General features: G+C 36.3%; 3 protein-coding genes across 3 annotated transcripts; 2 read left to right on the top strand and 1 right to left on the bottom strand.

The window, feature by feature from the left end:
- Positions 1–3,708: 3,708 nt before the first annotated feature.
- LOC132622383 (uncharacterized) lies at positions 3,709–11,913 on the top strand. Its single transcript, XM_060336990.1, has 6 exons — positions 3,709–4,003; positions 4,687–5,848; positions 5,918–6,102; positions 10,560–10,596; positions 10,839–10,903; positions 10,987–11,913. Exons 1-6 carry the CDS (start codon positions 3,915–3,917, stop codon positions 11,462–11,464), a joined length of 2,016 nt encoding a protein of 671 aa, XP_060192973.1. The 5' UTR covers positions 3,709–3,914; the 3' UTR covers positions 11,465–11,913.
- Positions 11,914–12,443: 530 nt separating this feature from the next.
- Positions 12,444–13,633, bottom strand: LOC132622384 (uncharacterized). Its single transcript, XM_060336992.1, has 2 exons — positions 13,190–13,633; positions 12,444–12,658 (listed from the first exon to the last, which is right to left on the bottom strand). Exons 1-2 carry the CDS (start codon positions 13,486–13,488, stop codon positions 12,598–12,600), a joined length of 360 nt encoding a protein of 119 aa, XP_060192975.1. The 5' UTR covers positions 13,489–13,633; the 3' UTR covers positions 12,444–12,597.
- A 2,839-nt stretch (positions 13,634–16,472) lies between these two features.
- LOC132623270 (BTB/POZ domain-containing protein At3g22104-like) lies at positions 16,473–18,912 on the top strand. The gene is made up of 3 exons (XM_060338004.1): positions 16,473–16,851; positions 17,102–18,202; positions 18,534–18,912. The coding sequence occupies exons 1-3, from the start codon at positions 16,789–16,791 to the stop codon at positions 18,723–18,725; spliced, it is 1,356 nt and encodes a 451-aa protein (XP_060193987.1). The 5' UTR covers positions 16,473–16,788; the 3' UTR covers positions 18,726–18,912.
- Positions 18,913–21,447: the final 2,535 nt, after the last annotated feature.

Genomic DNA, 21,447 nt, shown 5'->3' with positions numbered 1-21,447 from the left:
TTTATATATATATATATATATATATATATATTATATTTAAAAAAAAACAATGTTCTTAAAAACTATCGTCACGTTTCGTAAATATTTCTCCTATATATATATACGTACTCTACCCTTGCTTATTCTTCCTTTTCTGGGCTGATATATGCAAATGTACCTTTTAGGCCATCATTTAGTTTTGTCTTTATTTTTAAAAGTAGTGCAAATATAATTCTTGAAATTGACAAAGCATTAGACAATTTTCTAACATTTACTAAATTTTGGATCGTTGTCTAATTTTTTTCATAATATTTTCAGTTTACTCAAAAGAGATTTTCGATCGTGATTTAAAAGGTTCGTAAGTTGCAAGAAAAATAAAAAGAGATCATTTATTAAATAGTTGCCGCGAAAAAGGAAAAAGTGGCGAAATTTCTATCTTTTCTTTACGTATCCACATACAGACAAAAAAATTGATTGCGCCAGCCATTTTTTAGTTTGATGTTCAAAGTTTAGCTCTTACTTAAAATTTAATAGAAAATTAATCTTTTTAATGCGCAAATAAATTTGGACAAAAATACCCCTATGGAAACATTTTGAATATTTTAAAATATTAATTTAAGTTATATACTATTGTCACGCCCCAAATCTGGAGAGGTGTAACAGGTACCCGGTGCCACACTCGGCCTGAGTAAACCACTCTGCACCTATGACTCTGGAGGGATAACCCTCAGCTTAGGCCGATGAGGCCTACCGACAAACAGACAATACCAACAAGGCCGACAAGGCCGCATTCTGAAACATCTATGAAGACTAACTATCATATCTGAGAGGGCGCAGACACCCAAAACATATATATATATATATATATATACATAACTGCGCAGGCCGACGAGGCAGTCATGAGCGCCTACAATCAGCAGTATCAAAATAAACATATACAAAGGGTCGACATACTGATATACTGAACTGACAACACAAGTTTACAAGCCTCTACAGAAGTGTAACTGTAACATGGTCGTGACGGGGCCCCGACCTACCCATGTTGTATCTACACAAAACTCTAAACCTGGTAATTCCGAATAACATGGAGCTTACTACACTGGAAAGTACTCGGCATATCCTACCGGTGCGATCCTCCCGGAAACCTGTCTGAACCTGCGAGCATGAACACAGCGTCCCTAGGCAAAGGGACGTCAGTACGAAATAATGTATCGAGTATGTAAGGCGACGGAAATTGATACTGAGATGAAATGTAAAGTAACTGGACAAAAACTGAAGAGTCAATAAAGAATCTGATTGTACTTACTTGCATCTGACACCTAATAACTATTTAATATGATAACAAGTTACTTAGCCTCGTACAAGTCGTCTAGACATGCAAGATTAGCCCCGAAGGCACTCATCGTAGCCTCGAAGGCAGCCTGTATGTATAATCATAGCTCTGAAGGCAAGTGCACATCTATATAGCCCCGAAGGCAGTCTGTTTGTATGACCAGTAACCCCGAAGGCAAACATCATAGCCCCAAAGGCAACTATCATAGCCCGAAGGTAACCATCATAGCCCTGAAGGCAACTATCATAGCCCGAAGGCAACCATCATAGCCCTGAAGGCAACTATCATAGCCCGAAGTTAAACATTATAGCTCCGAAGGCAACCACAACTCTATACACTCTAAGTCATGCTTTTTATCAGTTTACTTACTTAGCTAAACATGGCTGTCTACCAGTCATTCCTGACGAGGGAGAACTACTAGAATAGGGCCATGGTAACCTAAGTATAACCTTTACGAATAACACATCTTTGTGCGAATAGTCGAAGGTGGCTCGATAAAGGAAATCATGCCAAAAATGACAAAAAAGGGATAGCCTTCACATACCTCTTGCCATCAAAATGAACGAAACAACGAACTCGGCTCGAATAATACTTCAACCTATAACATCAACAATACGCTCATCAACTTAGATGACACTAGTATATGATGTCTATCGAATGATAATTCGTCTCTAAAATGAACCGAACAACTTTCCTGCTATTTCTTAATAACCATAACTCATTCAATAGGATCAACAACAACAATTACAACCTCTTTCAATCCTTCTTGAACTCAAATCATCAACACCTAAGAATATGCACCAAGATAGCCCAATATACGCTTCGTATACAATGCCTTATACACCTCCTTCTTCCAAATTCATGAGGCATATCAACAACAACACAACAACAACATCAATAACTATCCATATAAAAGAAACTATCTTAATATCACAACAATAACATGCTCCCAAAACAGCTCACAATTCCAACATAAGTCTTAGCACAATTTGAATCTTCCTTCCACAATTTCCACCTTCAACAAGTTGTCAAAGACTAAATGAACTTAAGATCATATAAATGAGATGAAACCTTACCTCAAGGATTCAAGAAATCTTCAAGACAGAGGTAACTTCACCATGAATTATCTCCCAAAACTTCCACAAGAAGAGAAACTAGAACTCCACAAGCAATCCGGAAAATCTCACTTATAATTCTTGATTTCACCTTGGGGTCAGCTTAGATAAGTTGGAGAGGGTTTTTAGGTATGTGAGCGGTCTGGAGAAGTGCGGAAATGAACCAAAATAGAAAGGGGTCGAAATATATATAAAAGGAAGTCTCCATCGCCTCTGTTATACGGTACATTATACGGTCCGTATAATTGCCCTTAAAGTCCACTTTTCATTGAAACGTATTGTTGTCGATTTGTTAAGTCTCTAAACCTTCCAATACTTACTAAACATAGTTTTAATCTCTCGTATACCTAAGATGGACATGTCTAAGCTCATATGACCTCGAATATAGGCCCACTCTCCAAGTCTACGACCACTAACTTATGGCGAAACTCGACGTACAGTACTTTGTGCTTGACCAAATTTCAAAAGTGCATTTAGATAAAAGAATATTTTTTAGCTTCTGAAAACATCTTTTGTTACTACTTAAAATTACTTATTTTTTCCGTAAAAGTTAGTCAAACACCTCAATTTTCTATGATAAGTGCTCTTTTTTTAAAAAAAAAATTGCCAAACAGGCTATAAAACGTTTTAAGTGACTTATAAAAAACAGAGTTATATGTGAACTTGGAATAGAGTTTTGAGTTTTTTCGTGTTTATAAAATTGAGAATTATATAGAATTTTTTATATTGAAAAGGGCCAAAATTACCCCTGAACTTTGAAAAATAGTTCATCCATACCCTTCGTTATACTTTAGGGCCAATTATACCCTTACAGTTATACTATGGGGTCAATTATACCCTTATGGCTAACTGTTGCCACGTGACATCATCCCAGCCCTTCAAAATTATTTTACCCTCAAATAATTTTTTACCCACTAAAATAACTCAACCCGACCCAAATTTTTTTTTCTAGCAAAAATAATACAGATACTTTTTCCAGCAAAAAAATAAATAAATAATTTCATATTATTTTTGCTAGAAAAAAAAATTCGGGTCGGGTTGAGTTATTTTAGTGGGTAAAAAATTATTTGAGGGTAAAATAATTTTGAAGGGCTGGGATAATGCCACGTGGCAGCAGTTAGCCATAAGGGTATAATTGACCCCATAGTATAACTGTAAGGGTATAATTGACCCTAAAGTATAACGAAGGGTATGAATAAACTATTTTTTAAAGTTCAGGGGTAATTTTGGCCCTTTTTCGTTTTTTATATATTACAGATGAGAGTAGAAGAGGACAAGTGTTGGAGAGAAAACACAAAAGGGGAAAAGGAAGTAAAACTTAAACAGCGCAAGATTAAAACAACACATGTCGGTCTGGGTAGACTAGATTTGGTGCCGTGACCCGAATCCAGATTCATCCTCTGCCTTCTCTTTCTCTGCTCAGTGAAGAAAAAATAACTGATCTTTCTTGGCAGAGAAAGGAGAGATTTCATATAGATTTAAGGGTGATGGCAAAGAAGAAAGCAACCATGACTCTCAAAGACTTCCATGGTGGTTCTATCCCTTCAGATCTTCACCTTCCTTCTGCTCCTGGCGTGTTAGTTTCCATTTTTACCCTTCTTGTTTCTTCTTTATGCAAATCATGGGTTTCTATCTTTGTGCGAATTCAGTTAAATGACCCATTTCGAGTTATGATCTTTCTTATGATATATTTATTCTTTCTGCTAAAATTGATCTATTTTCCTGTTCAAATGAAATTTGGCTTTTAGTTGATTGGTGGGGTGCAAGAATCTGTGATCTGGCGTTTAAGTGTATATAATTTTCATACTGTTTGTGATTTCCATTAAACTCATATTGGCTTTTTAGATCTGGGTATAGGAGATCCCTATTGATTTTAGGAATCTTGAAGTTTTGTAAAGTTAAAATCTTGAAATACCTATTACTCGATTATTTTAAATGTTTGCACAAGTTGCAATAACAAATCACTTGCTATTAGGAACGTTGTTCCCTTCATATATGTTAACTTAGCGACTTGCTCACCTTTTGGAACATTGAAAACAGAGTAAAATCATCAAATGTGGATGTCTCTATTTCAAACTACTTGGACTGATCTGCTATTGCATTCCTACTCTATTTGGAGTCATTTCATTCCAAAACCATTGTGTAACCGTATGAAAAAATAAAAGTACTTGAATGCAGCTACTTAAATTTCTGTGACTCACTCTTGTCGGTAAAACATTCTTAATGTTGATATTTGAATGTTTTTCTTCTGGTTGGTAGAACGGTTAGGCCATTAGATCGTGGTGGTTTTGATCGTCAAGCATCATGGGGAAATCCCATGGGAAGGCCAGAGCATCGTTTACGTCCGGGATCAGCTGGTGCGACCAGAAACTTTGATGAGAAGACACCTTTCTTAAGTCATAATGCACCAATAGGCCGTAATTTTGATGAGGATGAAAGGAAGCCATTGGATGGATCATCTGGACCTCGTCGAACTGTTAGTGATGAGAGCATCCGCGCATTGCCAAGTCGTGTGGAACCTAAGGCCGAATATCCCGTTACTGGGATGGTAGGTAGCGGGCAAGTATCAGCTCCTCCGTCACAAAATTTTAGAGGCGCAGCAAGTGTTACGCATGGGGCTTGGTTTAATGAGAGTGCTAAAAGTTCTGCTGGTGGTAGTGCCAGGAGCACGAGTTCTCTGGATGTGTCTGCAAGTGGCGCTCAAGTGGTTACTGGGTCATACCCAAATGCGTGGGGCCTAAGGAAGGAGGTGGCAAGTGCAAAGGAATCAGTTTCTGCTCCATGGTCGGCTCCCGATGCTGAGACAAAGTTGGCCCATGCCAGTGCCCTTGAGAAGGTCACATCTGGCAGGTGGCATTCAAAGCAGCAGATTCAATCTCAAATGGATGCTGAGGTCGTTAAACATCAAGACCCAGAGAAAGAATTCTATTACCATGGAAGTACTACAGTCAACAATAATGTCTACAACATGACAGATGTTTCGGGAGGACCCGAATATAGTGATCAGGTGCTAGCGGTTCATGCTGAAAGAAATCATTCTCTCACAGATGGGGTTCGTGGGTTTAACAAGGAGTTACCAGCACAGGAGAGGGCCAGGTCCCCTTTATCTAGGGAGGCAAATGAGAGAAAAACTTCTGCTTCTGTCACTGGGTTTCTGCCTCATAATATTGTTAGCTCTGGTGGATATGATAATAAGGAGTTACCAGCACGGGAGAGGGCCAGGTCCCCTTTATTTATGGAGGCAAATGAGAGAAAAACTTCTTCTAATGTCACTGGGTTTCTGCCCCATAATGTTGTTAGCTCTGGTGGATATGAGATGCAGTCACCTGCATCTCCTGAACCATCGGAACGGCCAAAGTTAAAGTTGCTACCAAGATCCAAACCATTGGAGAATCTGGAGCAGTCCATAGATTATAAGCAGGTTTGTGACAGTGCTCTCTATGGAGGGTTTGTCTATGTACTTGAATCTCAGTTTGTTCTCTTACTGTAGGTCAACCAGCATCCTAGTAATCCTGTTCGTATTGAGAAATCGGCCGATGCATATTCCAGTGTAGATGTCAAGACTGGATTTGTTGAACCTGAAAGAAGCAATCAAGCAATTGATCGCCCAAAATTGAACTTGAAGCCTCGGTCACAGCTTCTTGAACAATCGGAGGGAAACGTTGAAAATAAAAGGTATACCTAATATTTCTGCTCCCCTCCTGCATCTGTTTATTGCTTCAATTCCATGGTCTGGGTCTATCTTTGTTAACTTGCAAGTATTATGCCATATCAAAAATAAAAATAAAAATTGGAAGTAGTATGAAAAGATAAAATGTGCTTATTAGGGCCTTTTAGTGGATATGGTTAGTAATGTTAGAATATAGTTGGATTTCAGTAATGAAGTCGTAAAGATACTGTCAAGTATTTTCTCCCTGCTGCAATACCAACTTATCAAGAGATTCTGTATTCTGAGGATTTATCAGAAATTGATTAGTTTTGTGCCTATTGCAACCCTGTTCTATTTGGGCTTAGTACTGGGCTACTGGCAATGTGTGCAGGTTCTCACAGGAAGAGCTAAAAGATCCATATAGATGATTCCAATTAGTTGTGATTATCCTTTAGTTCTCTAGGATTTTTTAGTCTTATTAGAAATATGTATGCTAGTAGAAAATACAAAAGAACTTCTATTGTTAGAGAATCCAAATCTTTACATATGATTTATATGATTCTAAATGTGAAGCGATATGGTTAGTGCGAATTCCGACAGCGATTCAAACTAGCTTGGTATTGGGGCATAGTAGTAGTTGTATTACCAAGTGATTTCCCTGTGCAAACCATCTGTGATTTCAGTTTCCTGTTCCTGCTGCATCTCTTCCTCGATAAGTGCATTATAAGGTTTGTCTTAACAACGGTATAAATGAACTATGCTGACTGTTCTAATGCCTTAGGGAGTTGTTGATTTTGGTGATCTTGAGGAAGAATAGTAAGAGTTAGTGGACTAGGTTTGGGGAAATGATGAGAGCTGAGTCACAAGAAATTAATGCCTTTTGATCATTAAAGTTCTTATTATGGTACGATGGGAAGCTCTTCTTCTTCTTAAAACTTTCATAACTTAGTATGACTTTCTTATTTAGATAGCAAACTGGCCGCTGTTTTCCTTTTCTTTTTCTTTTTCCTGTTGGGGAGTAGTAGGGGACTGATAGTTGATTCATGGATCTACGCAATATCAGCTCTAATAACAAAATAATGATGATGTTCGGGGTATCATACCTTGGCAAATTAGAAGTTTTACCTGTGTTTTCTCTCTGTGAGATCCAACAACTAATATTTGGTACACTGCTCTTTTTTTTTTTTTTTTTGTTGGGGATGAAGCAATTAAATAGTATTAGAAAGGCATCAAGAAGATGCAAAGTTACAGGAAAGATAAGTAGCTGCTTCAAAACAAAATAAATATGAAGCTAGCTGAACAAAAATCTGTAAACAGTGAAAAAAGTTAATCTCCAAAACCCTACTGTGCTAGAGTTAGGGAACTAACAAAATCCAAAAAGTTATCCACACTGTTTACAGGGGAATGAAAGTGCCAACTGAAAAGAGTGGTTAGACATCTAGCCTTAAGTGTGCTAGTGGAAGTTGAGATTCCATCAAAGCATCTGCAATTCCTTTCTTTCCAAATACTCCAAAAAAAATAACTGCTGGGATACTTTCCAGCCTATCCAGCTAGCAAATGCATCCTTAATGGAAAGGGGCATAACCCATTGAAGACCAAACAGACTGTGAAAGAGATTGCTGTGGGGCAGTGCAAAAAGAGATGGTTGACAGTTTCATTGTCCTGCTTGAAGAAGAAACATCTGTTGGTGAGGATGAGTCCTTTCTTTTTGAGGTTATCTTGAGTTAGACAAGCCTTATGTAAGTCTGTCCAGTAAAACAGGAAACCATTAGAGGTTGTCTGGTTCTCCAGATATGTTTCCTTCACAGTATAAATCCCTTCCTTGGTGTTGCCCCAAAGTAGTCGGTCTGGGATTTGTTCATCAAGGTTGCATTCCTCCAGTGTAAGTGGTAATGAGAGGAGTTCATTGATTTCCCAGTCCTGCAAGTTCTTCTGAATATTGGGGTCCCAGTGTTGTCTGCTCTGTATAGGGCAATTGTAGCATCCTTGTTAGTAGCTATCTGGTATAGCATAGGGAAGGACTCCTTCAGTGTAGTGTCACCAAGCCATTTGTCGTGCCAAAATCTTATCTTAAGTCCATTTCCAGCTTTAAAAGAAACTTTCTGGAAAAACTCGTCCCGGAGACTGCTGATGTGTTTCCAGACACCTACTGCATGTGGATCCCTGCTCCTCATTGCTCCAATGATCAAGAATGCCATGCTTAGCTTTGATTACATCTCTCCAGGATCCTGCCTCATTCTGCCCAAACCTCCATAGCCACTTCAAAAGCAGAGTTTTGTTGTGTAGCTTTAGGTTCCTGATTCCCAATCCCCCTTGAAGCTTGGGTTGAGTGACTTTCTGCCATTCCACCAGAGGGAACTTATGAGTTTGACTGTTTCCTTTCCAAAGGAACCTTCTACTTAGACTATCTAGTTGTTTCAGAGCTGAGATTGGCATGGGAAAAAGAGACATACAGTAGGTAGGATGCTATCCAGAACACTGTTGATAAGAGTTACTCTTCCTCCCATCGATAGATATTGAAGCTGCCATGTAGCTAATCTCTCTTCCATCTTTTCAATTACTCCATTCCAAATCTCAGGTGATTTTGAATTTTTGCACCTAGTGGTAGACCCAAGTAAGTGGTAGGAAAGGAGCCCATGTTGCAACTGTGGATGTCAGCTAGTTCCTCCAGGTTGGGAACCTCATTGGCAGGATATATTGTGCTCTTGATCATGTTGATATGAAGCCCAGAAATTGACTCAAAGACCATAAGAGTAGTATTGAGGTTGTAGACTTGCTGACAATCTGCTCCACAAAAAATCAGAGTATCATCTGCATATAGCAAATGAGATACAGTTACTGAGGTTTGGTGGCTGGGGAATAAAAAAGGAGTGTTCAAATTTAGTTCAGCCTACAGGATGATGAATCAATCAATTCAACAGATTACCAACTGGCCAACTGGCCCTGGAAAGTGGAAACACATTTGGAGATCCAAAATCCCACATAAAATTAGCTGCTCTGTGTGGCTTTTAGCTAAAGAAGCAGTTCTTACACAGGATAATTTGATGAAAAGGGGGATAATTTTATGCTCTAGATGTTTCCTACTTTCCTCTGTGGGGAAACAGCAGAGACAGTTAACCATCTGTTTCTACACTGTAAGTTTACACAACAGCTTTGGAGAATATTTTTAAATCTCAAAGGCATAGCCTGGACCATGCCTAGCAAGGTTTCAGAGGCTCTAAAGAGTTGGGGAAGAGGCAGGATTGCAGGCAAAGAACAGAAATAGATGGAGAATTGTCTCTGCCAGCATATGGTGGGGAATATGGAAGGAGAGGAACTCCAGATGTTTTGAGAGTATAGAGAATGGAGTGCAGAAGGTCAAGTTGAATTGTATTTTATTGCTTTGTTTTTGGTGTAATCAGGCTTACTCAGATGATACTATTTCCATTATTGATGTATTAGATTCAATATAGGATTAGAATAGTAGAGTCTTGGAGTACTTTTGTAGATATGGTTTCGGTACAACCTATGTACTGTTTTGTTCATATGGAATACAATACAGTTACCAGTTTCAAAAAAAAAAGATACAGTTACTGAGGTGGCAGGATCCCTGCCCACCTGGAACCCTTGGATCCATTGAAGTTCTTTTGCCTTTGCCAGCATTTGAGAGAGGCCCTCCATGGCTAGAATAAAGAGGAAAGGAGAGAGTGGATCTCCCTGCCTTAGCCCCATTTGAGAGGAGAAAACCCCACTGGACTTCTGTTTATTAGGACTGTGAACTTCACTGTTGAGATGCAGAGAAAAAAACCCATCTATCCACCTATCACCAAAACCCATATTTGGTACACTGCTCTATCGTCTTTGTAATCTCCATCTTTTCAGAGCAGATTTTACTGATACACAAACTAAGTCAGCTTTATGATGCACAATGGATTACTCATGTTTGATCAAGTAAAATGCTAGGATACTTCTTTATTTCTTTGGCTAGAAAAGCATTAATCTTCTTGAATAAATCTTGATTGTTGGATCATTTTGTGATCAAGTTACCAGTTAAAAAATTGATGCACATGGTAGATGAATGCAGACCACTCATGCATCAATCAGTAGCGTACACATCTCTTTCTTTTCTCATGTCATATTGAAGTAGATAGAAATTCAGAGGATGATGATCTTTCTATGCTTTATCATGACTTGAAGTAATGTACTCAGACATTTGGGTTCTTTAAGCTTCCCAAACTTGAAGGAAAATTTGCAGCTTGTGTCTCCGAGTTGTGGTTTATAATTGTTATCATCTGCTTTTTGCTGTGAATCAGCGGTTAGTCTTTCTTGATGATTATCTAGCTTAATAAAGCGTACCTGTCTGTGTCCCTTTGCCTCTACTTTATCTTCCACTCTTCTTTCCTTACCTTGGCAGTATCTACTGGCCTTCCTTTACGATGTGATTGAGGACATCTGTTCTAGGTAAAGCTGACAATTGTTTTGTGCTTATGATTTGTTGGCACAGGAAACCATTATTTGGTGGTGCTCGTCCACGTGAAATGGTAAGTTATTAATCTTGTGTATGCAAAAGAAAAGTAATATTTTCCAAAGATTAATGTTTCTTCTTCTGCTGTTGTTGAAAAGAAACATAATCTGTTCATTCTGCACCCTTTGGACTTGCTTGATGAATCACCTTAAAGATAATTAAGATTGTACTGCCCTCTTTCAGTTTCTTGTTCCCTAATGTTTGAGGTCTTCTCTTTTCTGTTAACCCTACTGTTCAATTATGGGTGGTCGCCACCAGGTTCTGCAGAATCGCGGGATTGATGATGTTACGGGTAATCATGATCTTCATCAACCTCATCCAAGGTAGTAAATGAATTGATTCTGCAATCTCTTTCTATCACTCAGAAGTTTCCTCGTTTGACAAACTAAGTGGTCATTGTCTGAAGGAGCAAACAACATGCTGGCAAAGCAGATACAGTTGTGCATGCGACCAGGCATAATGAGAAAGCCGAGAGTATCCCCATTGACCATAGGATGGCGAAGAACACAGATAGGCGAGATCACAGGATAGATGTCGAGAAAGGAGATGGGCAGTGGAGGAATTGGAGAAGCGACAGTTGGAGGAACAACAAGGAGACCGAAAGGCACCATCAGCCGCAGCAACACGCACAGGAGAGGCCGCCCTCGCCAGAAACATGGCGCAAGCCTGTTGAACCACCAAGACCTGCTTCTGCTGATGCTTCTGGTGTGCGATATGGAAAAGCAGCCTCTGCAGTCGAGCTGGCTACAGCCTTCTCAAAATCAGTCTCTGATCCAGCAACAACTGATCGTTTTTCTGGCCAGAAAAGCCTTCCTAATCGGGGTCAAATCCCTTTTTCTCGATTGACACGCCCTCCGCAGAGGCCTCAGATTAACGGGTACTAAGCACCAGGAAATGATCTATACATTAGCAAATGAAAATGTCTTATCATTGCTAATTTCTTAGTCGGCTGCAACAAAGATTGTTTGCAGCAGGAACACCAAGATGGAGGTAGCAATTGTTCTTCGTGCTATAGGCTAGCAACAAGATCTTATGCTCTTGCTCCTGAAAATCTAGAACCTGATTCTTCTCCCTTGAAACCTAACACCTTCAACCTTGAGAAATCCGGTCCTTTTTTCGTTTTTCTCTTTTTATCTTTGTAGTTTGATAATAATCATCGGGGATGTTGTTTGTTCCCATTATAGATGATTTGTTGCTCAGAATGAATTTCTGATTGAAGCCTAATGGCATAAGCTAATGATGTATACTTTGGAGGTGTTTGACATTTCATGGCTTATCCTATTGATGGTCTAGTTTAGAAACAGAATTGCTCTATTTATTGAGCTTCTGCCAATGTGTCTTGCAGTATCACAATCACTGAATCACATTCTCACATAGCCCCTTTGATGAATCTGATTTAAGACTGAGATTAGCGACCGTGTAATTTTGCCTTGAGGTCTTGTGGTTTACAAATGCACACAACTGCACATGAAGATGCAGTATGTGTTTGTTTTCCTTTTCAGTGATAAAAGAGCAGCGCACAACATAGTGGATCCATTATTAACCGAATTTTAATTTGTGCGTCAAGCTGTCCCTCGGGATTTCTGGAGTGTCAAAAGAAAATATTAGTATGTAGTAATTGTTTTCCTGGCAATGTTTTACATTACCCCTAGGTCCTGGTAAATGACCGACGCCTTGGACCTCATGCCTTCTCTTCGTGATTCTATCACTAGGCATGCATTAGGGAGCATTTGATTGGCATCAACTCATGATTTTGTTGCTTTCTGGTAAGTTTACTCATCAATGGCTGATCTTGCATTATGTAATGGCTCCTCTGGTTTTAATCAGATAATTACAGTATTATAATAATAATAATAATAATAATAATAATAATAATTGCTCTCTGGCTGCTTCTATAAACTGAAGGGCAATGCAATATATTACATTCATTGAAGACATGCTGTATCGTGACTAATGTGGTTCCCCACAAGCACGCGAACTTTTCAAAAGATATGAAAAGAGTAACTAGAAAAGGCAATCAAAACAAGAAGGTTGCCGCCGATAGTGCCATAATACTTGTCTGAAACTGAGCTTGTACCCTACGAGCCAAAATTACATGTCAAATATTAATCACTGATTTGGATACCCGAAAAATAAGAACCACAGCTGCATTTTGGTTACCCATGTTTCCCAAATACGAGTTTCTGATCAGAGGCAGAGGCGAATTTAAGTTTGCAGAGTTGGTGAGTTCTGAATAACAAATATATATATATATATATATATATATATATATATATATATGATCTTACAATATGTATATATTTTATTTCATTTTTCTAATAGTTTACGTTAAAAACAACAAGGTTAGCTGAACTCATGGTAACATGCCCTAGACCACCTATGATTTCAAGCAGGGATGGAGCTAGGAGGCGCAAGGGGTCCTCCGAACATTACATAGGTCTAATATTATGTTTTTAGGTATGTATAGTGGATGTTGAATCCCTTGATCATTTGGTGTTTTTTTTTTTTTTTTTTATATATATTTTGAATTTCTTTAGTGAAAACTCTAGCTCCGCCGCTTATAATTTCAAGCAGTGGTTATTTCATGTTAACGAAAAGTAGCTGCTTACCTCAGATCATTGTAATAAACACAAGGTTGAGAATTGGTTTTTGGTCTATAAGTTTTCATCTTCTTGGTGCTGGCCGCTTTGATCCGTTCTTGTGCTTTGATGGTTTCATTTTCCGATATGGTGTATAGCGATGGCTGCCACAATCCCTTTGATGATGAGTTTCTACGAGCTAATTTTCGACCCCTGGTAATGTTTTCCTCTAGGCATGTCACTTGAACAAGAGAACATGCCTCGATTTTGGGACTATTATCACTAACAGAACCACTATAACAGGACAGAAAATCAGCTAAGAACTTCATAGTTCTTACAATTTTGTAGTCCCTAGCTATGTTGGGCTTTTCTAGTGTTATTGAATGTTTATAACAAGTTAGCAGAGAACTATTTAGGTCAATTTGGTTATGGCTGCAAGTGAGGTGTGATGATAGTGAAAGGCTACTTTTTTAATAATATGGATGACAAATAATTGGTGATAAAATAAAGATATCGTGGATTGCATTTAATGACGAGATTATCAAAATCGAAATGCATGTCAAATGCGTGAAGCTATACTTTCTTTAGTCCCAATTATCAGCTTTTTTCCTTATTTATATATGACAATAGTATTCAGATCAACTTGCGCGTATCTCGATTATTTCATTAGATTCCTATTAATCTCCTACTATCATAGTTTCCGGATAACCGTGTCAACCATGGCTTAGATAAATTTAAAAAAGTTACCTAATTGAAATAGTTTTTCCCGCTTGAGTGACTGTCAAACCTCACCTTGGGTGCTAACTTATTTTTTCGAGTCTCTGACCAAATGCCAAAAATATGAGGTCACTGAGAATCATTCAATTGAAAATTTTGGTTGTAAAAACTGTATATACTAATTTAGATCATCCTTTTTCTAATAGATTTTTCTAATTGAGCTCAAAAGGTTATGGAAAATAATGGAATCTTTTATTTTCTCTGATGTCAAGATTCAAAAAGAGCTGAATTAATTTTCGTTTAATCAAAGCTTTTCTGGAGTTCTTATTAAATTATTATTTGATTGGCATCGTGGACGTGCCGGCTTTAGCATTTAATACTTGAAAACGGGATATGTTATTGCAAGTTGCAACGAGATTCAGATTTTGTAAAATCTATTATTGATGAAAAGTTTCTACCTTTTGTTGTATTTTACTGCTTTTAAAAAAGTGTGCATGCTTTTCACCCCTTAAAATTTGCCTTTATCATCCGTGTTCTCGATTGACTCTTTTTCTTTTTCTTTTTTCCTGGGTGTCGTTTGTATAGTCACTTAAGATATATGCTTATTTTGCAGTTCTTAAATTCTTTTATACCATTCGGTATAATTCGCTGACTCGAGTAATTCGAATTCGCGTCACATAAGACTCATTAAAGGGAAAAGCATTCCTTACCAGAAATTTCTTCATTTCCAAAAATACAAATTGTTATTTTGGGACATTTATCATGGACCAATTATAGATAGTTCATAATAGGCAATCTGCATAAACATTTGAATAGCGTTACGGTTGAATGATATGTCAAATGTAAAAATAGAAGCAAAAGAGCAGACAGAAGTTTCACTAAATTAAATTTAAAAAGAACTGTGTAATATGATGTTTTTATTGGGTAAAACGTGCAATATGATCTTTCTCATTATTCGAAATAGAGTTTTTTCCCACCAATATTCAGTAAACATTTGTGCTATAAAATATGATTTTTCCACCTCATTAGCATTGAACCAGCTCAATGGGATAATACATGGTGGGAAACAGGTTCCCGTTGAAACGCTGGGAAATTTCATTATTTTTTCGCGTGAGAGCACCACTATTTAATTTTTTTCCACCGACATTCAGTGGGAAAATGCCATTAAACATTTTTTAGTGGGAAAATAGAGATTTTTTAGTAGTGTATGTACAGAAAAACCGATTTGGGTTCCATTGTCCCCTTAAAATATCAACAGAACTCTATTTGCGCACCACATTATTCGATAAAGGGCAAAGGTGCAAATATACCCCTTAACTTTGCGATTTAGAGCAGATATACCCTTCGTTACAAAAGTGGTGTATATATACCCCTGCCATTAATAAAATAGTGCAAATATACCCCTGCTGTTACAAAATGGTGCAAATATACCCTTTTCGCTGACGAGATTTAAAAAAAAAATCATTTAGGTTATTTTTTAATTTAAAAAAATGACACGTGACTTTAAAAAAAAAGTCTACCCATTTTTGTAAACGAACCAAACCCGACCCATAAAAAAAATTACTATGTGGCTTTAGAAAAGTATGTCTACTCAAAAAAAAAAGGTGGGTAGACTTTTTTTTAAAGTTACGTGACATTTTTTTAATTAAAAAATAACTTAAATGATTTTTAAATTTTTGTAAAAAAACCCGTCAGCAAAAAGGGTATATTTGCACTATTTTGTAACCGTAGAGGTATATTTGCACCACAATTTTGTAATGACAGGGGTATATATACACCACTTTTTTAACCAGGGGTATATTTGCTCAAAATCGCAAAGTTGAGTGGTACATTCGTGCCCTTTGGTAAATATTATAATTTGACTTGAAGCTAATGGTCTTCCGTTAAGTAATTTTCTGCAATACCTCATCTCTCTATATTAACAATTGTCACTAATAATTTTTTTTTTAAAGAAAATATTAACTTTATTTCTCTCCCCTTCTGCTGAAAAGTGAACTGTCCAGTTGTTTAATATTTGCAGCTCACTGGAAATTTATGTGAACTAAAAAGCTCCAAATTAAAGGTTCACACTAGCTACCTGTATGAACAACACCAAGACAATCACTAATATTTGGAATTTGCAGTACTTTCCCTGCAAGTGAAACAAGTTCTTAGTCAAACAAATTATGTTATAGTAAAAAGGAAATTAACTCAAAGTCAGCTTATCCCACTATCCAAAATTGACGGGAAAAAGTAGAAAAATCATCAACTGCTACGTATAAGGACTTTAAATTGCGGAGGATCTGGATGATAACAATTCTTCAGAACTAACAGAATGACAATAATTGGTATAAGAAAGTCAACATATTTAATTTTGTAGTGAATTTGGACGTCTGGTTTTTAAATTTTGACATATTAGTAAAAGAATTTCACAAGAGGTGCTATACATAAATAATGGAGTAGTAACTTATTAGCGTTAATTTTTTTTTTTTTAAAGATATTCAGAAAAATCACGGTCAAAGAAAATATTTTGGCTCTCTAAATAGTAGTAATAATATAATCATTCTATACGGAAGTATAGATAGTACAAATATTAAAGGAAAATAAGTAAAGAATTCTCATTTTTGTCTTTAATTTTCAGGATTTTCTTGTATTGCAGTTTTATTGAAGCCCTGACTATTTTTTTGGATGCTTCTAATTCCTAAATTTTCTATGCTTCCATTGACATACCAAATTTCACAAATGTCGAGAAACCTTCCCAATAAACTACATGGTTTTAAAACTCGAAGTGTTGGACCTTCTTTTATCTTCCATCTCTCAGCATTTTGTTTGTTCCTTCTTAATATCATTCTAGAGCTTTGACATCCCATAGTTAATGGTTTATTTGGACATTCATTTCCCTGTCTTTTAGCTCTTGGAACCATCCTTTGACTATGGAAAATTTCTGTCTTCTTGAGGTAGATGTCAATGGCCAAGAAATATTCTTAGTTGACAAGGTACATACATTTTACTATGATGTCCTCTTTCCTAATGTCAATTCTTGATCATTGTCATTGAGTTTTATTAAATCCAAGTTCTTGTATGAGTATAATATTTTGCCATTTCCATTGAGAAAAAAGATTCTTAGGGACTAAATATAATTTTTTGCCATTTCCATTGAGAAAAAAGATTCTTAGGGACTAACATGCAGCCTTTTGAAAATCTTGACTGACCATCTTTATATCTATGTTTTTTTGTCTTCTGCAGACTATTCTTACATCTTTCTCAGGGAGATTAAGAAAATTATTCAGTAAGTTGACAGGGAAGACAATAAGGCTGAAATTAATTTTCGACAAGTTTCCAGGAGGTGCTGAGTGTTTTGAACTCGTTGTTAAGTTTTGCTATAATGGTGGTAGGATAAAGATAACTCCTTTTAACATGTTTCAACTGCATTGTGCTGCCAATTATCTGGAAATGAATCAAGAAATGCAGGGAAAACCAAATTTAGTCGAGCAAACGATTTCTTTTTTTCAAAAGACTCATTACATGACATGGTCTGAGCTAATAATTGGCTTGGAAAATTGCCAAGAATTGATCTTTTTCAAGCCATCTTCATCTTTACTTCAAGAGTTCTTGGATTGTGTGGTAGGAAGGCTTGAATTTCATTACATTTCTAGCCCATTTGCATCTTCTTCCGACAGTTCGTCCATGCAGTTTTCGGGGGATATTAGTACAGAAAGCAGGGGAATTTACACTTCTCAAGCAACCTGGTGGTTTGCAGATCTTGGATTCTTGAACCTTAATATGTTCAAAAAGATTATTGAGACAATGATTCGTAATAAATTGGATCATTCTGTGATTTCTTCTTTCTTGTTTTACTACAAAAGAGTGAAGTGTTCCAGTGCTTCATTAGTTCAGAAATGCAGAATCATTGAGACAGTAACCGAATTCCTTTCTTCTCTTGATGGGAGTTTCATGTCTATCAGAGGTCTATTTGACATTCTTCAGCTGTCCTTGACTTTGAAAGTGAACAAATGTTCAATAGGGAAATTAGAACAATTAATTGGTTCCCAGATAGATAGAGCTAAACTGGATGATTTGCTTATTCCTTCACCAGCTGGTGAAAAAGTTGCTTACAATGTCAATCTAATTCTGAGGTTGCTGGACATATTCCTCTCCAATAGCCGCGAAAAAATATTAATGTATCAACTGAAGAAAGTTGCTGAGTTAATTGATCTATATATCATGGAAGTGGCCCCTGATCCTTGTCTTAAACCTTCCAAGTTTTTGGCATTGGTTATGGCAATGCCTGATATTGCTAGAGAATCAAATGACAAAATTTATCTTGCCATGGATATGTACCTCAAGGTATGACATCTTTCACTATTTTTTTCACTTTTACATTAGATGTATGTTCTGAAACTCAATTCTAATTTTGTTGTCTTTTGTTGTATAAACCGTTAGTCCTTTCACACTCAGCCTCGAAAATTGTAGAATAATGGACTAATTAAGGTTTCGTTTTAGGATTTAACTTATATACCAGGCGCTATAATTTAACATGTTACAATAGGTTACTAATCAATTCTTATTGGAGTATGTATAGATACTTGCTATTACGTAGTACCTTTTAATTGAGTGATTTGTTTGATACTTTTTACGCTATTAGTGTACAGAATTTAAACTCTTGAGTTTGTAACAGGTACATAATGGTTTATCTGAAGAAGAAAAGATAAAGATGTATTCTGTGCTGAACTATGATAAGCTGAGGGAAGAAACTCTGAAGGACCTAGCTCAAAATGAAAGCTTTCCAACTTGTGCATTATTCAAAGCACAAGTCACTTTGCAGAACAGGCCCAGATATTCAGTCACAAGGACATCAAATTTTTTCTAAATATTCTATGATCATTTGAATCAATGTAGTCTTAGAATCACAAGCAGTGGCGATGTATATATTAGTCTTTAAAGAGCTAATGTAATCAGCTAGGAAAGTCAATTTTCTTAGCATACGATCTTTTTCATCTTTCAGCAAGCAGCTTGTCATTTTCACTTTATCTTCCAGGTGAAAAGAACAAAATCAACCAAAGTTTTTTAACAATTTAAGACTGTGAGGACTATTTTTGGAATACAGTGGAAATTCTTATGCACTTGTTATGAATGCTAGTTAATTAGGATATGTAAATTAGAAGAGGCGGATCCAAATATCTTGTGAAAATGGGTGTGGCTATATACATTACATACTTAATAGTAATATTTTTAAATAGTTACGACATATAGAGTTTGAGCTGAAGGTAATGGGTGCACTCATACTCAATATTACTCATTACCAATAACATGTGTATTTATACAAGGACCTTTAAACTTGAACGTTTTTAAGAAAATTTTAGATATGCTTGGAGCAGTGGAGGAGCCTTCCTTGTCTAAGGGATATTCGTTGAAAAATTATACTCTGCATATAGGTAAAATTTCTCTCACACACATAAAATATGTTGAATCCCCTTGATTTATTTATATGTTAACTTCTTTATATTTTGGTTCTCCTTATTGAAAACTCAGTTCCACCACTAACTTGATATTGGTCTTGCTTACAATGGTGCAGGAGAATCAAGCCCCCCTTCCTCGGCCAGTTTTCACTTTGTTTACTAAATATCTCCTTACTAATATTCGAACATTTCGAGAGAGAAAAAACAGAAGAATATTGAAAAGTGTCTTTGTCAAGTTTTCATGAAGCTTTTCTTTGACAGTTAGACCCCTACTGATATAGAGGAGTGATTACTAACAGCTGAAGAAACAAATGGAAGAAAAACAGTAATCTAAGTATAATATTTTTGTCTTTTTGTCATTGTCTTTGTCTAATCTTGGAGCCAGAGAAGTTGATTAATATATTTAATGGATGTTTCTAAAGAATATTTACACAGAGTAGTGAGCCAAGACTTTTCTAATACAGAATCTCCCAGCGACTAATGCGGCTTGTTGCAAGCACATTTTTGGGGCTCGCTAACACAATGCTGCCATATATTGTTGTTTGTATATGTGTTACAGTTTCTAGGTGTATGGAAAATTCCAATTTTTAATTCTGGGCATAAATTTCTTTTGAGAAAACGTGTGTTGTACTTGAATTTAGATGAAGTTTCTTCATCATTAACAATTGAAAAGTTTGCCATAAGAACTCATCATCATCTCCCCATTGTATACATAACAATATCAAGATGAAAAATTGGAGAAAAGTTGTAACTTGTAAGCTATGGCCACAGATTTATTTAATTACGAATAAAGCTAAACTTTTCTATTAGAAAAAGAGTTACTCCTTGCATTCCAACTCATGTAAAAAAATTTGAATCAACACATAATTTAAGAAACAATTTTTGTTTTTTTTGAAACTTATATGATCTCAAATATAATATGTCATAGCATTTATGCGGCTAAATTTTTTTTGAAAAGTGTTGCCTTAAACATGTCATAATATTTCTGTAGCTATAATTAATTCTCATTAATCTGTAATGATACCATTTCATGCATAACACTTTTTTTTTTAAAATCAAATCTAAAAACGTATGCCAAAAACTAATCATGATTAGGCAACAAAAAATCTAAAACTTAGAAGTGTCGCATTGTTGGAACTAAGAGCTTCGTGTAATCAAGAAGCTGCAGCAGAGGCAAACAAAACAAGTTGCCATGCAGGTTGAAGAAGCAAATACAAACATGAAATAGAAGATAGTAATGATTGGTACCCAAAAAGGTTTCGATCTTAGAGAGAGATTTTTTATTTTTTTTTAAAAAGTTCCATTTTCAATAGGACATGTCTTGTTGGAGAAGGGAGGCTATTAAATGAAAAGCGAACTTCAAATATCAAACCCTAGGAGGACCAACATCCTTGAACTCAACCAAGAATGCATCTTGATTTTGGCTTAGGAAGTTTCCAACGACAAACATCTTTGATTATTGTGATTGCCTTTTTAGGCTTCCCATCCATCGGACCCGGTGTGCATTTATGAGTCAACAAAGTGAAAACCCTTTTGATTTATATAGTACTGTACGATTGGCGCCAATGGCAAATCTTATTTAATTAGATGAAGCTAATTGTTTTTACTAGACTAGATATGATAGTAAAGCAAAAACAAATGGAGTAAAGCAATTTACTATAGGCCTAGGGAACTAACAATGGAGACAATATTTATCCAATTAAAACCAGACCATGATTTAATGCAATAAATCAAACATCTTATAAGAAATATAATAATTTAGTGAATATTATAGACCATATTATAATCTTTGCATCATATATAATCTCAGAGGCAGAGCCAGAATTAAAACTTTATGGGTTCTAAACTCTAGAAAAGCGACTTCAGGTGTTAGTAACTGGATTCTAAATTTAATTTCTATACATTTTTAATGAATTTCTTAATACAAATACAGAGTTGCAACTAAAACTATTGAGTTCGGCCGAACCCGTACGTCGGCTCCTAGCTCTGATCCGCCGCTGATAATCCTTGCAAAAATTTGTCTAACCAAATTCCTCCACTATTATTAACTAGGAGTATATAACAATTGTACATTATAATCCATGCATAACTGGTACTTGAGTCATCTCACCTGTGGGACTATACTGGGTATGT

The sequence above is a fragment of the Lycium barbarum genome, chromosome 12 (assembly GCF_019175385.1).
Source record: "Lycium barbarum isolate Lr01 chromosome 12, ASM1917538v2, whole genome shotgun sequence".
Lineage (NCBI taxonomy): Eukaryota > Viridiplantae > Streptophyta > Magnoliopsida > Solanales > Solanaceae > Lycium > Lycium barbarum.
The sequence above is the reverse complement of the archived record's forward strand: the minus strand, read 5'-3'. Positions and strand labels throughout refer to the sequence as shown.